This window comes from Phyllopteryx taeniolatus, chromosome 3 (assembly GCF_024500385.1).
Source record: "Phyllopteryx taeniolatus isolate TA_2022b chromosome 3, UOR_Ptae_1.2, whole genome shotgun sequence".
Taxonomy (NCBI): Eukaryota; Metazoa; Chordata; class Actinopteri; order Syngnathiformes; family Syngnathidae; genus Phyllopteryx; species Phyllopteryx taeniolatus.
In genome coordinates, this window is record NC_084504.1 from 17,867,811 (window position 1) to 17,883,473 (window position 15,663).

The 15,663-nt window shown below is 41.4% G+C and overlaps 2 protein-coding genes across 2 annotated transcripts; one reads left to right on the forward strand and one right to left on the reverse strand.

Moving 5' to 3' along the window:
• Nucleotides 1–162: 162 nt before the first annotated feature.
• Nucleotides 163–4,126, reverse strand: arsk (arylsulfatase family, member K). The gene is made up of 8 exons (XM_061767258.1): nucleotides 3,905–4,126; nucleotides 3,412–3,541; nucleotides 3,167–3,326; nucleotides 2,248–2,530; nucleotides 2,009–2,180; nucleotides 1,010–1,234; nucleotides 685–900; nucleotides 163–601 (listed from the first exon to the last, which is right to left on the reverse strand). The coding sequence occupies exons 1-8, from the start codon at nucleotides 4,007–4,009 to the stop codon at nucleotides 327–329; spliced, it is 1,566 nt and encodes a 521-aa protein (XP_061623242.1). The 5' UTR covers nucleotides 4,010–4,126; the 3' UTR covers nucleotides 163–326.
• Nucleotides 4,127–6,782: 2,656 nt separating this feature from the next.
• arrdc3a (arrestin domain containing 3a) lies at nucleotides 6,783–15,407 on the forward strand. Its single transcript, XM_061767259.1, has 8 exons — nucleotides 6,783–7,318; nucleotides 9,849–9,930; nucleotides 10,017–10,164; nucleotides 11,022–11,124; nucleotides 11,216–11,472; nucleotides 12,086–12,242; nucleotides 12,331–12,473; nucleotides 13,095–15,407. The coding sequence occupies exons 1-8, from the start codon at nucleotides 7,039–7,041 to the stop codon at nucleotides 13,161–13,163; spliced, it is 1,239 nt and encodes a 412-aa protein (XP_061623243.1). The 5' UTR covers nucleotides 6,783–7,038; the 3' UTR covers nucleotides 13,164–15,407.
• The last annotated feature ends 256 nt before the right edge of the window (nucleotides 15,408–15,663 follow it).

Sequence of the window (15,663 nt, forward strand, 5' to 3'; positions counted from 1 at the left end):
AGGGAAATTAATAAAAATAAATAATAAATACCCAACATTGCACGTCAAACATCCAAGAATAACAAAATGTTAGATGTCTGCGCATACAAATGTGCATAGTGTGCAAAGGAACATTTGTAGTGTATTTGACTATTACAGAAAATACGTACCACTCAAACTGAATACAGTACAAAAAAAATTTATTTGACATTTAAGATGGCAGAATTAGAAATACAGATATATTAACATTATAATCCAAATTCTAAGACAATTGTTGAAAGAAGTCGAGAATGTAGGTAAAAAGTACAAGTTAGCCATGATATGTGAATAAAGCATACAGTTCAGTATCATGAGGACTCATCCAGCCACCTGTCAATTAGTCTTTCATTAGTCACAACATCTTTTTGCCAATCAACATGCCACCTGAGATTAGCAATAACTTGACTGTAGTTTCTACCGACACTTTGGCGCCAGGCACCAAATTCCTTTTTGTTGTAGACATGGACAGTTGCAGAAACATTTGGATAGTCTATAATGCTACGTAACTGCTTGTCGAGAAGCGCCTGCACATCTGGGAATTTGAAGACCACATTATCAAGTTCTTCCTTGTCCAGCGAAAGGTCTACAGTAGAGCAAAAACAAAAAGGAGTCCATGCTGTATTTCAAGGGTTACTTTGAGAGATGGATAAATAGTTAAGTACTTACCAAAGAGCTGAGGAGGCACACTCAGTCCATCAGCAAAGGCGATGTATTTCCACTTGCCAATTCTCAGCATGTAGGTCGACGCATTGACATTGCAGCCATGATATTCGCTCAGAACCCAGTCTGGATATTGCCTCTTGGGAAACGTGGTGTACTTGTCCAGTAGAGGAAGCAGCGAGTTGCCACTGAGATTCGCTATTCCAGAGGTTTTAGCAATATCTGCAATATAAGACAAATGTGAGTGTGCTAAAATTGTGTAAATATTACTTTTTTAGTATCTGTACCAATGACAGAGATTTGCTTTAATACTTTCTAACATCTTCTATACCCAACACAGTAGGGTAGAGATCAACCAGTGACACAAGCTGGTTGACCTGCAAGCCTGACGCAAGCCCGGGCCCCATGATGAGCAAGGGAACGTGGGAGCTTCCCTCAAACATGGACATCTTGTAGAACTGACGGTGCTCCATGGCCAGCTCTCCATGGTCGGCTGTGAAGATCACTACAGTGTTGTTGAGCAAACCTCTGTCTCTTAATGCAGAAATGACCTGTCCTGTGGAGGGAGATATTTAACATTGTCCTCATCTATCCATTTGAGTGAGTCGATAAAGAAGTCAAACCATTTTGACTTTTTACACCGTACAATGGATTTGATGTGATTGAAGTGTAAACTTTTAGCCTTAACTTAAAAGCTTTCACACAAATAAGGTAATTACCATTTATACTGTATATTAAAGCAGTTTTATGCAGAATATGTCAGTTTCCGTTGGCTGGAAAAAGTGACATTTTTGTAATAAATAATAAGAATAAGAATAAGAATATTACTTGGATGAAAATCCTTTGTCCAGGGACATCCCCAAATTCCTAGTTTCCTGATTAAAAGAAGCTCTCATGCCTTCAGCGGTCCCTTTCACTTGTAAGTTGTTTGTTTTTGTGCGTCTTACCGCCTTCTCTTTTGGATTCGGACAGTCAAGACCATTCTAATAATTTACATTCAAAGAATCTTGAATTGCTTTTTTGTGTAGAATCCTTATCAAATATTTTTCAGCCGCTTGAAATTGACATTCTACTTACAATGGTTGTTTCCAAATGGTGCCGCAAATCTCATGTATTTGTCAAAGCCTATACTTCAATCTCGTCATCTCATTTCAAAACCATGGTGGTTGTGTATGAAAGCAAAATCATGAAAAAAATTCTTATCATTGACCAAATACTTTTGGACATAATTGGAGCATATCAAATCATCACAAAGAGGACCAAAGAGGGTGATAGCTAAGGGAGAACAATAAAAGCGTTCTGTCTTTCACTGTTACTGCAGTCAACCAACCCAGCATGGCATCTGCTTCAGCACACATGGCATAGTAGAAGGCTCGGATTCTCTTGACTTCCTCTTTTGTAAAATGCCCACTGCAGTTTTTGGTGACGGTGGAGTAGTAGTCAACAGGGTGCATTGAAGCCCAGGGAAGCCATGTGGGAACAGTGACAAGCTCAGAATGCACCTGCGAACATAAAACTGAGTGATTTAGCCTCAGGAGAAAATCTGAGATCAGGAAAGATGTATCATGCCTTTTTCAGCCAGTAAGGAGACGAGCGGAAAGTGGATCCTCCACCAGTAGGCCCCAGGGAATCAGTCTTGTAGGTGTGAGGTAGATTGAGGCCGAGGTAAAGGGCGAAAGGTCGGTGCGAGGATGCAGCCTTCTGATGGATCCAGTCTGTGGCAAAATCTGTATTTTTCCAGTCCACTGTATTGACTCTCACTGTTGACCTGTTGCCCATCAGTTGAGTGGCAGGCCGACTCTCTTGGCGCAGCAGGAAGGGAACGTCCCGTGTCCAGGCCTCAACACGATTACTGCAACAGTATGAACACCGCCATGTAAACGGTAAACAGAGACAGAACTGAATAGTAGGAACTTCATTCTGGAGAAAAGTTGCACATACACAGTGCGTTATTTGAGATAATACACCCAATAAGCACAACAAACATGGGATTAGAAATTGATAGAAAAAGCTATTTATTCTTAGAATATGCATTTCTTGGTTTTCTATGCGTATTTATTCATACAGAGAGTACCGTGTTGTGTGACATTTTTGCATGTGTTTTATGTATAATGTCACAGGAAGGCCAAATCTGAGATTCAAACCCAGAACCTGAGAACTGTGAGGCACATGTTCTAGCCACTAGATCACTGTGCTGCCCGTCAGGAAGACATTCATTTTGAAAAGTCATTTTCTGCTTAGTAATTGCAGGTTACAGTGGTGTTAAAACAACAATGCATCATACTGAGATTAGCTACATCCATGTCGCAATAGCTCTCAATATAATCCAGTTCACCACCACTGCGAACTACAAGCATATTAATAAGTGTTTATTAATTATATTGTCAAATTGCAGTGTTCGTCAGAAATGAACACAATCTTTGTAAATCTGAAGACAACCCTTACATAACACTTCAGATGCAGTGTCATCCCCATCCCTGACTGGTACCTGAGAGAATGTCCCCCTGAGGTGTAGTCCAGTTTCCCAAGCATCTTCGTAAGGTAGCCATTCTTCTCCAGCAGATCCATCCATGTGGTCGCATTTGCATCGAGGCACTTATAGTTGTTCCATGACTGAGTGAGGTGGACAAACTGGCCACTCCACATGGCTACAGACATGACACACATTAACTTTCAACCATATTACTTACTTCACAATTGTAGAGTCACAGTTGGATTATGATGATGTCTTGCCTGCACGAGATGGGCAGCATATGGGAGAGTTGGTGTACGCATTAATGAAGGTGCTCCCCAGCTCTCTGACGTAGTTTATATAGGGAAGCTGCACAACTTTGCTGCCGGGATTAAATGTCAAGCGCCCATCCTGCACAAACAAGAACAAGGAAGTACTCGATAAGAACCAAATACAAGAACTTTATTAAAACAGACAAAACATGTTCTGTTTTGGACTCTATGAGAGAGGTATTAATTTAAAATGTTTATTATGTTTTGGTTTTCAGTAGTGTAGAACAGCCCTGCGTCACACAAGGATATTTTGTTAATCTTATCTGCATGAAAGGGGACAAATATTAGAAACAGCTCTCCTGATGACTTAGTGCAGTTTTACACTACTGCAAGCAACACTGATACAACCTATTACCAGTGTGAAAACTGAGCAATTATAATGATTGTCCAAGTGTTTTGGTGCCCGTTACATAAAATACATAAAACCAACATGTCTACTCACAAATGCATCCGTCATCACCATTACAATGTTAGGTCTTGTTCCGTTGTGACTCAAACTTTCAGCACACATTTGAAAGAGACACATCACAGCGAATATTAAATTCATGGTAATATTAAAAAGATACTACTGTAGAAAGCAAGTGGAAAATATATTTTCAAAGTACATCAACAAAATCATAACATATGCCTTCAACGTAGTCTTTTGCACTAACAACATCCGGGTTGAGTTTTACAAAATAAGAGCAAAAGTAATTCAGTCGCAGCAACTTTTAAGGGAAACATAAATAAAAGGATACAATATTTAAACACATCAGACACAAAATATGTTTTCTACAAAAACAATAAACAACAATATAAGACTTAACTACTTTGGGTCCTTTATACAGCAAACGAGGTTTTCTTTACCTCCGTACCTTAGTGTTTTTCGTGTGATTGTTTTATATTTATGGCCTAGACGTGTTTCTAAATACAAATATTTACAATAATTTTGACGTTGCTAGTGCGTTAGCGTATATTCGGATTTACGTACGAATTTGAGTTACGTTGTCACCATAGGAACGGAACTCTATCGTAAACCGAGGAACGCTTGTATGTGTACGTACTTGTAATGACACGTTAAACCCGCTAGATAGAAGCATTGATCATTCTTAAACTAATATAGTACCGTACAAAACTAGAACTTTACAGTGCTACAACTTTTAGACTTTTAGTGCGTCATCCCCTGTGCCAGCTAATATAAAGTGGGTATTACTGTCACAATGCTGGGCCTGTATACCATTATAATAAATTTTTAAAAATGTAAAAATATATATAAAACTAAAAAATAATAAAATGTTGAATCAATTTGACTTCATATAAATTGGCTGGCGACCAGATCAGGGTGTACCCTGCCTCTTACCCAAAGGTAGCTAGGATTGCCCCCAGCACACCCGCGACCCTAGTGGGGTTAAGCAGTACGGAAAATGGATGGATGGATGGATGGGTAAAAAAGGCTCAGAAGGCTCTTTGACATTAATGGAACAAATAACATTTAGCTTGACTTCTGTTCAAAATCCGCCTTATAAATGATAATAAAAAATTCAAAGCAGGGGCAATTATGGAATATGGTGGGGTGATTATCAGGGTTCCCGCACCAAACATATTAAGTAATGGAAAACTGCTTTTACTGCCTCCAGCCACACACCAGTCCGTAAACAAACACACTGCAGCTCAGCCTCTGGCTCGCAGAAATCATGGCTTGTGATATGCTTTTGGCAGTACGTGTACGTCAAACTTGGTAAGTCATTGGAAAAGGCATCAGTTTTACGTGAATATCAGTGCATCATGAAAAAATTACAATAAAAAAAAAAACCTTGAGCACTACAAATATACCTCCTCTCCCTGGCTCTTCAAATAGAGCCAAAGTAAAAACAAATGCCATTGGTGTTTTTATAGCATCATAATTCACACTGTTCAAGCAGTTATTGGTGCATTTGTCTGGGTGATTCATTTCCTTAAAAAATAGACAAACTGAGACAAGATTGAAGCTGTGGATTTGAAATGCCATTAAATCAGTCACTGTTTACACAAGAGATAAGCAGTTTTGCATTTTGTTCCCTTAGCCTACTGTGGCCAATATCAAAGCGTGAACTCAAAACCAAGGTAGGTCCCAAACCCTGCCCTTTTTATGATCATAAATATATCCATCTATCCATTTTCTGTACCGCTTATACTCTTTTGGAACAAGGGTGAGCTGGAGCCTGTCCCAGTTGACTTTGGGCAAGAGGTGGTGTACACCCTGGATTGGTCGCCATCCAATTGTGAGGCACATGTACTGTATAGACAAACAACTATTCACACACACATTCACGCCGATGAAGAATTTGCAATTTCCAATGAAGGTAACATGCATGTTTTTGGACTTTGAAAGGAAGCTACCGTACTGCCCAATCATATTGTATTGCCCAAAAAAACAAAAAGGTTTGCATTGAACCCATCCATAACAGTAGTGGTGACACACTGTAGTGGTAGGTGATTTCCCAGTACCTCGGGAGCATCTACTTTGCTCAGAGGCCAAGTTATAGTAATCAAACCAGGAGTTGAGACCACATTATTACATTATTAAACCACTTGTCAGTTGTCTATCACAAACCTATCCATGTTGGCTTAAAATGTGTTTTTGCAGTGTTGTATGTTATGGGGAGCTGCAGCGCTGCTCAACAGGTGGCGTCGCATGACAGAGCAGTAGCCCCAGTGGGCTGCAGATGGCGTTTTGAGCTTGTTGGAGTTTTTTTTTTCTTCTGTTCAAACACTATGAGATTCCTGCCCCCCCCCCCCCATTTGCAGATGGGTCCTTTTTACATTTTGATGCAAAAACAACATCATGTGGAATTGAAGATGTCACGTTATTTCATTCAAATGCCTATGACCCATTTCTTCCAATAACCTCCAGCATTTTCTGTATTGATTCATCGGTGCAAGCTGGTGCTCTGCTGATTGCGGAGTATTGTGGACCATATGTGTGAATTCATATGTATGATTGTACACATACACATTCACAGTGCAGCCAAACCTTCTGCCCACATATTGTTGCAAGCTGATCGACACAGCCAGAGATACATTCTCACATTCTCTGGGGTGGGGCAATGCTTGACTTAGTGTAAGAACTCGGATTTGTATTATTATTATTTTTTTTTTTAGGAATAATAATAATGGTTAATAAGATTTGGTGCAAAAGCGGTATCTTTTGTCCCATCTTTCAGCTGTTGGAGCAAACTTGTCATCTGGCCCTCTCCTCCTCTCCACAAGGCGGAAGGAGGGAGAGAGGGGGCAGTGAGAGAGCGGTGCGCATGCGCAAGGGGGTTGTTTTTCCACATCTCCGGTCGCTTAAAGTGAGCTCAGCTGCCGAGCTGCCTTGTCTTTGACCGGAGACCAAGCGGCTGAGAGGGCGGACGATAACAGCGTCTCTGCTGTTATTCAGCCTTCACGCATCTCAATGAACCGCACACATCGACACCACTGATCGTGCCTACTGCTTCTCGCAGGGAGGCACCAACACCTTTTTTTTTGTACTCATTCCCCCCTCCACCAGACACAAATTTTCTTAAACATTTCTAGGTGTCTTTAAAAAAAAAAAAAAAAAAAAAGCCTCCAACCATGGTGCTCGGGAAGGTGAAGAGCTTCACGGTGAGCTACGACTGTCTCCATGACAGTAACGTGCCCGTGTTCTCCAGCGGGGACTGCGTCTCAGGGAGGGTGGTCGTCGAGGTGACCGGCGAGATCCGCGTCAAGTCCCTCAAGATCCACGCCAAAGGCTTCGCCAAAGTTCGCTGGACCGAGTCTCGGAACGCCGGTTCCAACACCGCCTACACGCAGAACTACACGGAGGAAGTGGAATATCTCAACCATAAAGACGTCCTCATTGGGCACGAGAGAGGTAAGACTGGCTCGGACGTGTGTGTTTTAAGTTTTGGGGCGAGAGATGCTGCAAGTTCAATGTTGCATTTAAAAACAACAACAACAAAAGCATACCATATTTCAATTTTAATAGGGTTTAATAGTTGAGCTTTGGGGTCGCAATGACAGCCGCGTACGTGGTTACCTGATGGAGTCGATATGTCAGAATGAATGACAGCCGTACCCTTGCTGGATTTTTCACTCCCAAAAACGACAATTGTGGGCATTTTCGAAGCGGGGTGAGAGGGTTAGAACTTGCACGAGTGTCTTCACGGCTTTGTTGGTGAAATTTTGCGCACATTCATGTGGTAAAATAGGTTTCTTTGTGGCTTTTCTTAAGTTTCCACCCATTGTTCAAAGCGGTTCAATCCTGTTCAGAAAACTGGATTGGGAGTGGGCGGATTTACAGCCATGGCTCCGCCCTCGTCGCGCTGTGATTGGCTGTGGTGCTCATGTGTGGCCCAATGACGCCACCATTGCGGATAATGACGAAACCAAGTTTTTGTTTGTAAAAAAAAAAAAAAAAAAAAAAAAAGAAATCCTAGTTTGTAATTTTAAATAGGTCTCTGTTAAACAAATAAAAATCAAAGCCCTTTGAGACTCATGACTGACTGACCTTTTCTTTAAATTGTTTTAAAAAAAACACGTTTTTAATTGTGAAAAAAAGTTTGTAATTGTCAGCAGGCAATGATTTGATGTAATCCTGTATAATTACTCAATGAATAAATACTACAGGCAAGAAAAATAAGATCACCCCCAATTTTAAATCAACTAATCCAGACGATTCATTATTGTTTTTGGTTGAATTATAATTAAATTACAGTACAGTATGGATTAACAATCCAAACTATAAACATGAAATGACAAATATGAGAACTGGTATTTGCACTGAAGCTATCATTTGGATTTATCAATCACAATGATATTATTCTAAGTCAAATAATTCACATTGCATGAGAGCTGTATAAGATTGTAAGCGCATCAAACAAAACAAATTAATTTGCAACATCTTGAGTGAATGAATAATGATTTAACATGTTAAATACATTTATCCATCCATCCATTATCCTCATTTAAGTAATCAACAAATAACAGCAAGCGTTACGGGAGCTATACAACCTAACAAAGGTGACGAAGCAAAGATGGTCATGGTCTATAACAGCACTTATTAAAGTGTCCAATCAGATCACTCAGATGTCATCCTACCGATCCTAGGGGGCATCTGTGATATAATGGCTTGTATTCACCAACATATATTAACAGCTCGCCAATATGAGTGTAACAAATTGGTTGTTTAGAGTCCATTAAGAAGTCATTGGCAGCAAAACGAAGAATCCTACATAAATGGACTATGTAGTAGCACTGGGCTTCCTGCTGCACTGTGGAGGATAAAAGTGCTGTAGTAGTTGCTCCAGAGCTGTGCAGGCTGCAGTGTCGCACAGCGAGTGTGCAATGAATGCATGTTTATGTATGTGTGCAGGGTGGTGGGGGTCTGTGTGTGTGTGTGTGTGTGTGTAGGAGCTGCTTGCACCGGTTTAGGCCGGTCTCCTCCTGCTGCTGCCTTTGACTGACAGCTCTGCACTTGTTTACCACACGTCTGTTGCTTGCAGGAGGGGAGGGATTGCTGAGCTGGCAGAAGCAGCTTTTGACTTGCTTCCTTATGGCGTCAATGGTATATTTATTTCACATTTGAGCCGCAAAAGCTGCACATTATGGTTTGGTTGTTGCTAAGCAGACTCCAGTGTCTTTGCCTGTGGATTCCTTGGTTCATGCAATGAACTTTGAGATTCTGCTCTCAACTTTTATTCTGTTATCAAAATCTTGGTTTACTCATCTAGTAGTACATCAGAAGAGGGGAAACTTGTTTCCTGAAGGGGCCGTTTTAGTTAAAGTCCTCTGAAGACCACACTAGATTTATGAATAAATGACACATTGAACATTATGAGCATTATTGGGTTAACTAAATGTGTTTTTTTATTTATTTTTTTAATATATAACGGCTTCCCTGTACAGTAGACCCCCGGTATTTGCGGGGGATAAGGACGGTGAATAGCAAAAAAAATATATCCTTTCTTTTTAATTAATTTAAATTTTTTATGCAAATAAGCAGGCGATCGGGTAAAAAAAAAAAAAAAAACGTAAATAGGTGGGGGATTGAGGGGGGCGGGGGGAGAATACCCTGAATAAGGAGGTGTTCCACGAATAAGTGGGGTTAGGTTCCCAAGCAAATCTGCGAATAGATGAATCCACGATTGCAGAACAGCAAATGTGCAGGGGTCCATTGTATTTATTTTTAGCATTTGCCTGATGGGCTTGCTCAAATGCACTTGCACCCCTGCAATCAATACATGACCGATTTACAGGCAGATATCATAGTAAAATCCGTTTTATTCTCTTCTGTCTCCCCCACCCTCTGTTTTTTTTTTCTTTATTTTTCTGTGGTGTGACTTTCAGATGCCTTCGTAGCGCAATGTATCCAGGTTTGGAATAGTGTCCGCCTTGTTTTTCAGATGATGACAACTCTGAGGAAGGACTCACCACTATACATTCAGGACGACACGAGTATGCATTCAGCCTGGAGCTTCCACAGACGTGAGTGTACTCACCCCGCAAGACAAAAGGCCCCACCTCATTAAGTTACTTGCGGGAAAATGTAACTTTTTGCGCGTCCCTTGCAGACCCCTGGCTACCTCTTTTGAAGGGAAGCATGGCAGCGTGCGCTATTGGGTGAAGGCAGAACTCCACAGGCCGTGGCTGCTGCCCATCAAGACCAAGAAGGAATTCACAGTCTTTGAGCACATTGACATCAACACTCCGTTACTGCTGGTAAGGAGGAATTGTGATACAACAAGAATGACTCATCAGAGACCCAATTTTGCTTTCGTCTGTCGTAACCTCGGAAACTTTTACAGCTGGTCTCAATATGCAATTACAAGACTGTAATTTATGGTTAACACCGCAATAGTGTTGTAGAATATCTGAATTTTAGGATAAACTCTTTTTAATGCAAGGTTTTCAAAAGGCCCAGTTGAGAAATTTGGTTCTTTCCTGACAACCATACTTATAAAAAAAAAATCGACAAAGTTCTTAATTATCAAAACAACACACGGTAAAGCACGGCGCCTAGTGGTTGGCATGTTGGCCTCACAATAAAAAAAAAATCGACAAAGTTCTTAATTATCAAAACAACACACGGTAAAGCACGGCGCCTAGTGGTTGGCATGTTGGCCTCACAGTACCTTTTAGTTTAAAGAAACCCAAATTGAATGCTGTTTTGATCAAATATGAAGCCACTCGTTCACTGTGTCACCACAATACTTTAGAAGAAAATTTCTGTTCATATTTTTTCATATTATATATAAAATGTCTCAACATTTTTCAGTGATTCTACTCCTCTCACATTCCAAAAACAGGGATGTTAAGCTAAGTGAAGACTGAATAGTTTATAGGTGTGAATGTGAGTTTGAATGCTTGTCTGTCAAAATGAGCCCAGCAGTTGACCCTCATGAGGACAATCGCAATTGAAAATGGATGGCTCGACAACAGATGTATGACTCAAAAATCCCATTGCCAAGAAAATAGCATACCAACTTTTACTCTAAACAGTAGGCAATACAAACTGACCAGGGACAGGTTTTAGAAAAGTTAGGTCTAACGTGCCTGTTTTGTTTTGTTTTTCCCAGTCACCGCAGGCCGGCACAAAGGACAAGACACTTTGCTGTTGGTTCTGCACCTCAGGTCCTATTTCCCTAAGTGCCAAAATTGAACGGAAGGGGTACACACCAGGTAAGAATGCTGCTGATACACTTAATCATCCGTTATATAAATCTTTGAGTGACTTCATTGCTTCGCCTCTTCTCCCGCTACGACATTACAGGAGAGTCGATCCAGATCTTTGCAGAGATCGAGAACTGCTCGTCCCGCATGGTGGTGCCAAAGGCGGCCATCTACCAGACTCAGACTTTCTACGCCAAAGGGAAGATGAAGGAGGTCAAGCAGCTCGTGGCCAACCTGAGGGGCGAGTCCTTGTCCTCAGGCAAGACGGAGACCTGGAGCGGCAAAATGCTCAAAATCCCGCCCGTGTCTCCCTCCATCCTGGACTGCAGCATCATCAGAGTGGAATACTCGCTCATGGTAAGCACATGGGAATATTTTGAGTACACTGGAGCGTAGGAGTTTCTTAGATGTTTTGTTTTTAATCTGTACTATTTACCAAACAGTGGTGTATAAAATTATTCAGTGAAATGTGCTAAAACATTACATAAAACCTTACCTGCACTGTATTCAAAATTTAGCATGGCAAAATTGGTACCCCAGTAGAGGGTTGATTCTACTTCTGTCGTTCCTTATAGCAAACTGCACAGAAATTGAACAATTATGTCTGACTATCAAGGCTCCACTCAGCTTCTTTGACCACGTGTTTTGGCTTTCTGTCACTGTGTCCTCATCACCCTTCGTATTTGTTTTGAGCTGACTCAGCTCGCATTGCCCTATCCGGGCCTGGACTAGACCGGGTGTTAGCTCCACATGCTGCTAAGAGCATTATCTCAGTGTATCTGTGGCAACGCCGGTGCTTATTGCCTCTTTACCTCTTTTCACTGGAGCTACCAAGTATCTACTATAAGCATCTGACCTGAAGACATTGACCCACATTACGGGAAGCCATTCTATTGTATCACTTCCAGGTCATTTAAAGAACTTGTGGCCTTTCAGTAGTCTTATGTGGTCTCCTTGTGTGTTTCTTTAGGTGTATGTGGACATACCAGGCGCAATAAACCTTTCCCTGAACCTGCCGCTAGTCATCGGAACCATCCCCCTGCATCCCTTTGGCTCCCGCACATCCAGCGTGAGCAGCCAGTGCAGCATGACCTGGCTGGGGATGGGTCTGCCTGAGAGGCCTGAAGGTAGGCTGGATCTCCATGCTTCTTTTGGAAAAAGTTCATTTCAGAGTAGACTTTCCTCAAGTGTTAACGTGCATCTCTTCTTGTGTAGCTCCTCCAAGCTATGCAGAAATTGTGACGGAAGAGCAGCGGCAGAGCAATCTGGATGTGCCAGCCGCTCGCGAGGATCTGGATGGACCTCTGTTCGCCTACATCCACGAGTTCCGCTTCCAGCCGCCCCCTCTCTACTCAGAGGTTAGCCCGGGTTAATGCAGTCACATCCTCAGTTACTTCCTCAAATAATAGGCTCAACTCTCAAAGATGCACCCTGAATAAATTTAAACTCCAAATATGACTCGTACAACCTTGTCATGCAGTAGGCAACTTTATCACAACGCACAAAGCTCGCAGTGCAGACACGGCATCTGTAAAGTGATGTTTAAACTAAACATTTCAACACTGACCTAAAAATTATTTCACATAAATCAAACTAAAACATCACAAGAACAATCTGATGTCCACTGTCAACAAGCGAGCACAGACGTTAATGGGAGAAAGCATGATCTTTTATTTGTTTTTGTTGTTGTACAATACCTTTTGTCTTACATTGTTTGCACAAATAAAGGCCTACCTCAAATAAATGTCTTGCGCTATAATACAAAGATTTGTGATTGAACAATTTTGGTCATCATGATGGTATGTGGAGAGGTCAGTATTTTTTGAGGTGGTACTTTGTGTGAAAAGTTTGAGAACCACTAATAGATGATTGGTACTCTCCGCAGTTGAGTAACAAAATGCTCCCAGGCACTGCAGTGTACGGTACATGAGGACTGCTCCTGTAAATGATAAACCATTTGTGTTTTCCCTCTTCTCCAGGTGGATCCTAACCCCAACCATGCCAACCGTCCGGAAGTGTGCAGGCCCGACGCCTGTCCATCACGCTGAGATGTCGTCCTAAAAATTCCCTTGGCTGACTCGGGAACCCAAAGAAACCTGCACGCTGCAAGGCTCCACGTTGTTCATTCTTCTCCTAAAATGGCGTCATTGACGACAAGAGAGAAATCCGAAGGATCCAACATATAAAGACTGAGTTGGGATTGGACAATTGTGTTTTCCTCAGTGACACTAAAGGAGAGTCACTGTTTTGGTGGCTCACTCGCTTGCTGAGGGTGGTCTGTGTATAGACATTTTCCATCTGTATGGCAAGCCTTAAGTAGCGAGGAAGAGTCTGAAGGTGTGGCGCATAGGGACACGAGGCTACACCGGTCACGTCCAGACTGCATCAGAAAGAAAACCACGCCATCACCCATGATGTGGACACCCTGGTCGTCTTCGACGAGAGTGCCACCGACAGAGCAGAAGTCCTCCTGCCTCATTTTGGGATTTCGTTTTGCACATCTTTCTTCTTGACTTGACTCGAGTGGCTCTGTTTAACCGCTTGCTTTTCCAGACTGCGGGAGACGCAAGACTGAAAAAGACAAGAACAATGCACTGATTTTGTTTTCCTTTTAAGCTGTTTAAGAATTTTTTCCTTATGACATTTCCCGAGTGACTTAGAACGACTGGACTTTTTTTTTTTTTTTTTTTTTTTTTTTTAACACCAACAAAAACCAACCGCAGCACACTTTTGTCTACCTTGAGCTCTTTGAAGACGTTGCCTCCTCTGCTTGGATCCAGTATGGCTTCCCTCCTGTTGTTCGCTCCGATCATAGAATTATTGTTGTGTGTGTGTGTATGTGTCAGTGTGTGTCGGTTTGTTTGGAGCAGGGGTTTGCAGGCCTCATTTTGCTACTAAAATGGGGAGACTTTCCTCCCTTATGTATGCCTGCTGCCCCTCTTTTCCTAATCTCTTACTGCCCAAAAAGCACTGTTTCATGTCAAACAGTGTGAACATAGCAGAAAAAAAGTTTTTATTTGCACTGTTAAGAAATAATGAAGATTTCTGTCTGTTTCAAGCTACCAAAACTATTTAGAGAAACGACATGCTGATGAGCTTGGCAGCTTTTGTAGACACATTCCTTTTTGTCCTGCTGCACTTGCTCATTTTACCAGACCAGTGAAGCCAGAATGCTTTATTTAAAAAAAAAAAGAAGAAAAAAAGATGAGCACTGATTGATGCAGCTTCTAGTTTGGGGAAGCAGACCTTTTTGTGCAGTCTGGTCAGAACAAGTAGTGGTATGTTGACATGAGTACTACATTGGTTTTCTCACTCATTCAACACAATGGGCCAGCTGCGGTAACAATGGGTTTGTCAGGAAATAGGATGCGCAGCACTTTTTTATTTAAGTAACTAAAAAAAATAGCATTACATGGTGAAGGTCTGGATTAAAAAAAAATGGTACTAATCAAGTTTCAGCGAAGCAGTGTTGTGTAGGGCATGGATGCATTATTTAATCTTTAAAGATTAGTTTACATTATGTGGGGTGTGTGTACGTGTGCATGTGTGGAGATCCAGCTGACAACGAGAACGCTTCTGACGACAAGTGACAAACTGCAGATCATTCAAGTGATCTTATCTTTGTGGCCTTGACACAGAAAATACTTATTTTAGGTTAGTTTTCTGCCTCTCGTTGATTCTTGTCACTTTTTCGTTCACTTGTGTTTTCAATTCCATTCAAAAGGACAAAAAGGGAAAAGCCAGTCCTTTTAGAAGCAAGACAAGACAGCCCAGAGAGGCCTCATAATTATTTTTCCACTTATTAGAGGGCATTGGTGTAGTTTAACAAACAGAGAACCCACGTGGTCTCGCAGGCTGTTGATCAGCCCTCCTCATCTGAGGCAGATGTACATGGTTGACTGCCTTTTCCACCTTTTTATTTCTCCCTCCGTTGTATTTGTTTGATGCTCTTATGCTTCATAATGATGAATAAGCTGACATATTTGCTCCACGCTGGTCGATTCCACACGTCCGGCTTGAGTAAGTCCAAAAATAAGACTAAGCTGATAAAAGGCAGGAACTGAAATGTTCAGAGGACAAATGGATCGGGGAGAAGAGGCCTGCAACATTTTAGACACAGTGCAATATCACTTGCTGAGTTTTCTTCATTCTCTGTTTCTATGTTTGTGTTTTCTTCTGTTAATCGTGACGATGTATGGATATTCTATGAATATGCTATGTTCTGAATGATTTCCTCTTTTGTCTAGTTCTTCCTTTTTTTTGATTTGAATAAACATTTTGTTCGAAATTACCATTCAACTGGTTGTCTTTTTTTTATCTTTGCAAAACACGGAATTATCAAAACGAAACACTTCATCACATTTGTCAGGCACAACTCGATTAGTCATGTAGTTTACAAATGTTTTTGTAATTATTAACAATCTATAAATGTTTGCATTGTGTATTTTCCAGTCCAGCAACGTATGCTTTCTGTCTAAAGAGGCACTGGCCTAAATGAAACAGACACTTAAGCAGAAGTTCACTAGACAGCAAGCACATGTGTAGCTG